This window comes from Fringilla coelebs, assembly GCF_963513975.1.
Source record: "Fringilla coelebs genome assembly, chromosome: 20".
NCBI classification, from domain to species: Eukaryota; Metazoa; Chordata; class Aves; order Passeriformes; family Fringillidae; genus Fringilla; species Fringilla coelebs.
Window position 1 is genome coordinate 3,783,565 of NC_140046.1, and position 7,452 is coordinate 3,791,016.

The window sequence follows — 7,452 nt, forward strand, 5'->3', positions numbered from 1 at the left end:
TTTGACATCAGAGCACTTACTCTCCAGGCAATCTCAAACCAGCACGATACAGCCTCAGGGGGAAACCACCACCCCAAACAATCGAGCAAGAACAAAATTAACTCAAGTCAGCCGTGGAATTAGCAGCATTAAAAGTGACATTCCCTAGCTGCCAGGACTGTGTTTGAACCGGGTTTAATGCTGATGCAATAACAACTTCCAGGCCGCTGGAAGTAGGACAGTGTGACGGCTGACAGCGCTAGCTGGCTGTGCCTTCAGTGCCACCACGCAGCCAGACACTTGCGAAATAACATTGTCCTCAATCCACCTAGAAAAACGCCCCGGGACATGTCACCACCCCGGCATGCTTCTGCCTTGGAGCCTCCAGGACTTCCCCACAGGAGGTCACAGGGTGTCACCTGAGCAGAGGTGTTCCCGTGAGCCAGCTCACGCCGCCGGGAGGAAATGACTCCTGGACAATGTCCCAGCCCCAGAGGTGGCTCGTGTGCCACTGGGCCATCACCGAGAGCCAGCTGCAGGGGACTGGCCAGAGGCAGCTGCAGGAGACTGGCCAGAGCCAGCTGCAGGGGACTGGCCAGCCACCCTCCCTCCTGGCACACCCAAGGACGGGGCCTTGGCATGGGATGTCCCTGGGAGCGGGACACGGAGGAGCCAGGGGCTTGGGGTGACCTTAGTGGTTGGTCAGGGGCTGCACAAGGGCCGGCGTTAGCTGTTCGATGGGGATGGCAAAAGGACTTTGGGCATTCTCTACTATGTTTTGGCATGGGGTGCTCCTGGCTGCGTGCTGGGGACACGCTGGGGCTCCATGCCGAGTCACAGCACGGGCCGCACCAGCCGGGAGGCAGGGATGGCACAGGGGCTTGGGATTGCCTTTACCCGTGGCACGGCACGGGGGCCACGGGCACGGCACGGGAGCGCAGGACCGGGGATGCCCTCGGCCGAGTACGTTCGTCCTTGACCGTGCGGCGGGGCCGGCTGGGGACACCCTGGTCCCCTGGGGCGCGAGGTGGGGACGGCTCCCCCTCACCCACCTGCCGAGGAAGCGTCCTCCGCGTCGGAGCTGCCGGCGCTGCCGCCCTCCGGGGAGCTGCCGGCGGGCCGGGGGGCGGCGGGCGGCGGCGGCGGCGGGGCCCGGGCCAGCGCCGCCTCCAGGTATCCCACCTTGAAGCGCTCCTCGGCCAGCGCCCGCTGCAGGCGGCGCAAGTGACGGCGACAGCGCTCCAGCTCCCGCTCCATGGCCCGCACCGAGCCCAGCTCCATGCGGGGCGCCGGCTCCCCCGGGAACTGCGCCTGCCAGTGCCGAGCGAAGTCCGCCCGGGCCGCCTCGCCCGCCGCCATCCCCCGCCCCGAAGCCGGGCTTCCCCCCACCCCCTGGCACCGCCGCCTTCCGTCCCCCGCCGCCGCCGCGGGGCCTGACGTCGGTGCCCGCCCCCGGCCCGCCCCGCCTGGGCTCGGCACGGCACGACACGGCCCCGCCGGGGCGGGGGCAGCGCTGCCACCGCCCCCCGGCTCGGCCCCGGCTGCGGCCCGCGGCGGGAGCGGGCGGGGACCGGCGGAGGGGATGGGATGGGGACGGGATGGGGACGGGATGGGATGGGATGGGATGGGATGGGATGGGATGGGATGGGATGGGATGGGATGGGATGGGATGGGATGGGATGGGATGGGATGGGATGGGATGGGATGGGATGGGATGGGATGGGATGGGATGGGATGGGATGGGATGGGGATGGGATGGGGACACCAGCGGGGTGCGGGTGCTGCGCTCCTGCCGCTCACAGACTCCCAGTGCCCTCTCCGGGTCTCCCCGAGGAGCTGCGGGCGGGGGGATGCGGATGAGGGAATGCCCGGTGCCGGGAGCTCAGGGCACTGACAAGGTGGTAACTAATGCCAGAATCCATCCCACGTGCTCCAGGAGATCCCGAGCTAGGAACAACCGAGCCTTACAGGCTCTTGTGACATGGAGTGGCTCCTGTGCCTTCCACAGCTGCCACATGTCCTGGCCTTCACTGCAGAGCTCTGTGTGTCCCATCCTCATCCTCTGGCCAGTGAAACTCTGCCAGCCCTGTTGGTCTCAGGATGGATGAGCCATTCCTGGCACATGGAGCAGCAAGCACAGGCTCCTGTGGTGGGCAAAGAAGGCCTACAACTCCCTGAAAGGAGGGTGAAACATGGTGGGGGTTTGTCTCCCAAGGGACAGGACAAGAGGAAATGGCCTCAAGGCTTAAACTGGATATTAGGAAGTGTCTTCACTGAAAGGATGGTCAGACCTTGGAACAGGCTGCTCAGGAAAGTGATGGAAATGCTCAAAAAACATGGATGTGGCATTTAGTGGTTTAGTGGTAACAAGGCAGCGCTGGGTTAATGTTTGGATTTGATTAAAGGGATGACTTTGGGATTCTGTGAAGGCCCGAGTAAGCCTTTTGCCCACTGCCTGCCACATGTGCTGTGTCCAAGCACGTGCCCATGGCTCACTCCTGCCCCACAGGATGTGGCTCTCTGACCTGTGCCAGGGCAGGGCTGTTCCCTGCTGCTGGAGCATGGATCTCACCCACAGGCACCTCCAGGCCTCTCAGTGCCTGTCCCTGCCTCCTCCTGTGCCCTCCAAGGTGGCTGCCTGAGCATGGATGACTCACCAGCCATGTCCCATGTGCCACCTGGCCGTGCCCCAGCAGGAACAAAGCACCCTATTTATTTACCCGCGGGCCCAGGCAGTGTCACAAGAGCCGCCTCCTCCTTCCCCTGTCACCAGGAGTGGACACCTCCCTGCACGCCTGGCCCGCCTCTCATCCTTCCCTTGCTTTGCTCTGGCACACCCATTCCTCCTGGTGCAGCCTTCCCGAGCAGGATGGAGGGTGCTGGGACGGTGCCAGGAGCTGGGCAGCCCCCCCAGGCCATCAGGGTTTGGCCTTCGGGGAGGGCAGTGCTCCCAGGTGGCTCCAGCAGCTCTCACCTGGAAGCATCGGCAGTTTGGGGGTGCTGGATGGATGTGGCAGCCAGTCCAGGGCTCCTTGCAGGAGCTGAGGCCTGGCTCAGCAGCAGTGTTGGGGTGCACACCCAAAACACACCTTTGGGCTGTGGGGACCATGGGAGCTGTGACAACGGGCACTCAGCAGTGCTCCAGTCCAGAGTGACACTGGCTGGGAGGTGGGGAGTCCCCGGGGGCCAAACCCCTTCTTGGAGGCTGGGAGGGCCTGATCTATGTGTGGCGACAGATAATTACTGCTCTTTCATCATCTGTCAGGCAGCCGGGCCCAGCAGAGCCTCACAACACATTTCTGGCTCCCCATCTCAGCCCATAAATCTCTCCAGCACACGGTGATAAATCAGCAGGGGCCGGGGGAGCAGGGCTGGGGGGGCGTTCCTGCTGACCTCCCACCCTGTAATGGGCACCTGGGTCGGAAGCGCGCAGGACGAGGTGGGGATGGCCCAGGGATGCGCTAATTACAGGTGGCAGGTGGCATCAGATGCCCCGTGATTTATGGTCTGGCTTTGAGAGAGCTGGGGCTGCATCCTGCAGCCAGGGCTGCCCAGAGACCCAGAAGCCCTGGCAGTGCTTCCAAAGGATCTCCCAGGGGCTGTGGGTGGGATGGGGACAGCTTTGGGACTGCTGCCCCTGCCCAGGCACCACCCAGCAGGGACTGTCTTTGTGCCCAGCTCAGCCACCTCTGTGTCTGCTCTGGAGTGCCCCTCCTGACCTCCAACACCAGCCAAAGCATCCCCATGGCAGGGATCTGTCCTGCTTAGCTGGGTTTTATGCAGGCACATCTCTAGGTGGGTCTGATATCTATGTCCTGCTGGCACTCAAGCATTCCAAAGACCTCTGGTTCCTGAGCTGAGCTCACTGGGTAAGTCAGTGGTTGGGGAGCCTCCATTCCTGGCAGAGAAAGACTGGGAGGTGAGAGGGATGCTGGGGAGAACAAGGGGATCATAGCAAGCACAGGTGAATGCTCAAAGATATTTGCAAGCTTCACCTGCCTTTGAAGTCCGGCTGCCTCATCCTCCCCTGTCCCTGAGGCCCTGGCTCCTGATTTATTTGGTTCCTGGAGCAGAGGCACCTAAATTAGCTCCAGCTTCAAAGAGCCAGGAGAGGAGAAGGGCAATAGACAAATAACACCCCACTAATTGTGGCTGTTGATCAAACATGAGCTGAGATGATCAGATAGGAAGGGATGGATCAAGGAGGGAGGGGCACATTCTCCCAGGGCTCTGCTTTTCCACCAGACACCCCAGCGATTTGTCAGAACCACTCCTGGGCCATTTTTCAAAGCATTACCCCTCCCACAGGAAGGCATTTAGCAACTGCTCGCTAATGAGGTGATGTGCAAACACACGTGGCTGTCCCCCACTGCTCAGAGGTTGGGGACCTGGCCCTGCCCATGGCCTCCGGACCTGCTGCACCTGGCCAGCCCCTCATCCCGCCACTCGGGGATGCAGGAAACAAGGAGCTGCTTTCAGCATCGTCTTCCCCAAGTGCCGGGCAGGCCCGAGAGCGCCGGCCCAGACAGCTCTGCCCCCAGGCTGCTGGGAAGGGACAGGAAGGCTCTGCAGGCAGGTAGCACTTTAGCTCTTTTATCACCTGCCCGGATCCCCCCTGCCACATTCCTGCTTCCTGCTCCGCAGGGCAGAGGCGTGCCAAGCCTGCACATTCCTGCAGGGGTCTGCTCCTGCCCAGGACCCACCTCAGACCTCTGCTCCTGCCCAGGACCCACCTCCCCCTGTCCCCACGGATGCTCTCAGCTCACCAGCACTGTGTCTTCTGTACCCAAGCACAAGGCTCGCTGCTTTCCTCAGCAATGGCACCATTTCGTGCTTCAGTTCCCCTCAGCTGAGAAACAGCAGGGGTGCTCAGGACCGGTGAGCAGGGAGAAGGAAGAGCCAGGCTGGTGATGCCCTCAGGGCTCTCTCTGCCTCACAGCACCACGGAGAGCCCTGGCATGTCCCAGGGTGAACCACCAGCCTGCCCAGCAGAGGAGAGGGCAGAGCAGCACGGGGGAACTCCTGTAGTGCCCAAACTCTCAGCAGACACTACAGCAGCGTGTGCTTGGTGGGAGGTGCTTTCCCCAGGGACCTGTGAGCATCCCGCCCGGGCACCCCGGCACTGGTGCCTCACGCTCAGAGCAGGGGCAGGCAGGGCTCTGTCCCTGTGCCTTACCTGGGGCAGGTGAGGAGGGCCGGGGCAGCCACGTGACAAGCCCTGCTGAAGGTTTTTAGAGGCGGCTGCCTGCCCCTGGAGGAGTGTCCCCCGCACCTCCCAGGAGGCAGGATCACAGCAGCGCCTCTCCCGCTCCCCCTCGCCGCTGCCATGGCCGGAGTAGCCGTGGGGAAAGGGCGGCCAGAGCCCGACAGCTCCGAGGAGGAGCTGGACGCGAGGGACGCACCCCAGGCGTGCTACAGGCAGGGTTTGTGGGTGTCCCAAGGCAGGGAAGCAGACGCCAGCCCGGGGGACACGGAAGGGATGAAGGCGAGGAAGAGGAGCAGGCCGGTGCGCTCCAAGGCCAGGAGGATGGCTGCCAACGTCAGAGAGCGTAAGAGGATTCTGGACTACAACCAAGCCTTCAACGCCCTGCGGCTGGCCCTCAAGCACGACCTCGGTGGCAAAAGGCTTTCTAAAATCGCAACCCTCCGGCGAGCCATCAACCGGATCACGGCTCTGTCGCTGTCCCTGCACGGGGCCGGGTGCTGCTGGCCCTGCGCCCACTCCGAGTGCCGCGCCCGGGCCGGGGTCCCTGCGCAGGAGTCGGGGCTGAAGGGCAGCCGCCCCCAGCTGCCCTGGGAGCCCGTTTCTGCAGGGACACGGTGCCCTCCGTCCCCTCTCAGCGCTGCGTTTTCCCCTCAGAGGCAGCTCCATCACTACGAGAGCCCCAAGGAGAATCGCCCCGTGCCCAGCCCCGCCTGTTGTTCCGGCGGGATCCCGCACCCCACCGGCCAGCAGCGATCCACGGGCAGCCTGCAAGAGCCCCTGGCCGGGGCTGTGCCCTGGCAGCTGGGCTGCTGCCGGGGCTGGGGACAGCAGCGGTGCCTCCCCACGCACTGACCTGCCGGGCGGTGCCGGGAAGGTAACGGAGCCGTGGGACACATGGGGGGAGCGGGACGGGACTGCTGGGGAGGGAGAGAAGCGCTGCTGGATGTGCGGCTCAGCTGCGGTGCTGGCGGGCTCCGAGAGCCCCCGACCCTGCTGCGTGTCTCCCCTCTGCGGGAAAACTGCGGAAAGGTGGGAAGTCCTCTGGAAGCGCCAGCTCTGTGCTCCCTGCCGCGAGGTCTCACTGCTGCTGAACGCCGCTGTTATTTATTCTCTCTTGCTTGCTCCGCGAGAAAACACGAGTTACAAACCCAGCAGCAGGGCAGTGGCTGTTAATATGTGTGGGATGGACAGATGGGCCGTGGGGATCACGCTAAAGCCCCCGGCTGGCGGGTGGCTCTGGCTGCCACCGGTGAAGGAGGGGAGCAGGAGCAGGCAAAGGTTACTGCCCTGGCACTTTTGACGCTAAGCTCATTGGTACAGACGTTTGTGCCTGGCAGATTTGCGAGGCCGGGAGGGGAGACAGATGTCAGCTTTCATAAACCCACCCATCCAATTGCGGCTTCCTTCTGATCCCAGGGAAGTGGCTCTGTTGGGACAGGCCAACAGCATGCTCCTGGCCAAGTCCCGTGGAGGGGAGGAAGGGGGAAATTTACTGAAAAGGTCCCTTCTGTCCCTTCCCTCTGGCTTGGAGAGCTTGGACCAGCTGCGAGGGCTCCCTCCTGCCCAAGGCTCAGCAAACTGGAATTGCTGCAGGAATCAGGCAGGGATTTACAGCCACACACACCACAGCTGGCAGGTTTTTGGACAGGAGGACATTTTGCACCGTGGGATTCCCACAGTGCTGAGCCCTGCAGAGCCCCTCCAGCCCCTCTGCTCCCACCCACCCCAGTGCTACCAACATTCCAGGGGCAGTCTGAGCTCTCTCCCTGCCTGGGGACACGTGCTGGAACAACCATCCCAACCTCCTGCTGTTGGGTACCTGGATCTCCTCCTCCTTCCTTAATCCCTGGTGGGACAGGGGAGCTGGTCCAGGAGCAGAGGAAAACTGGTGGCAGCCAGGAGAGAGAGCTCTTTGCTCAGCAAAGGAGCCTCTTTGAAGTGCTGATGGTGTGAGGCATCCTGGCTTCAGCCTCTGACAGGTGCTCCCCTGGCCAGAAGGAGGCCTGCAGCCACATCCTCTGAAGGGATCCTGCTTCTCCCGACAGCTCTGGGTGGCTGTCCCTGCTCGGGCTCTCCCTGGAGCAGGGCATGGCCCTGCCCTGCCCTGTCAGCAGCCATCACACGGGGAGTGAGAGCCCAGCGACAGCAGCACGCAAATATTTCAGTGACTCCCTAACTCAGGAAGGAACCCTCCTCCCTCCTCCCGAATTTGCACCTCCCTGTTTTTCCCACACCAGCTTTGGTGGTCAGCCCGAGTGAGGCAGATG

General features: G+C 63.2%; 1 protein-coding gene across 1 annotated transcript; it reads left to right on the plus strand.

Annotated features, from left to right (window-relative positions):
* Positions 1 to 5,305: 5,305 nt before the first annotated feature.
* On the plus strand, positions 5,306 to 6,037 carry BHLHA9 (basic helix-loop-helix family member a9; the record flags this gene model as incomplete). Its single annotated transcript, XM_084219350.1, has 1 exon — positions 5,306 to 6,037. One exon carries the CDS (start codon positions 5,306 to 5,308, stop codon positions 6,035 to 6,037), a length of 732 nt encoding a protein of 243 aa, XP_084075476.1.
* Between the last annotated feature and the right edge of the window lie 1,415 nt (positions 6,038 to 7,452).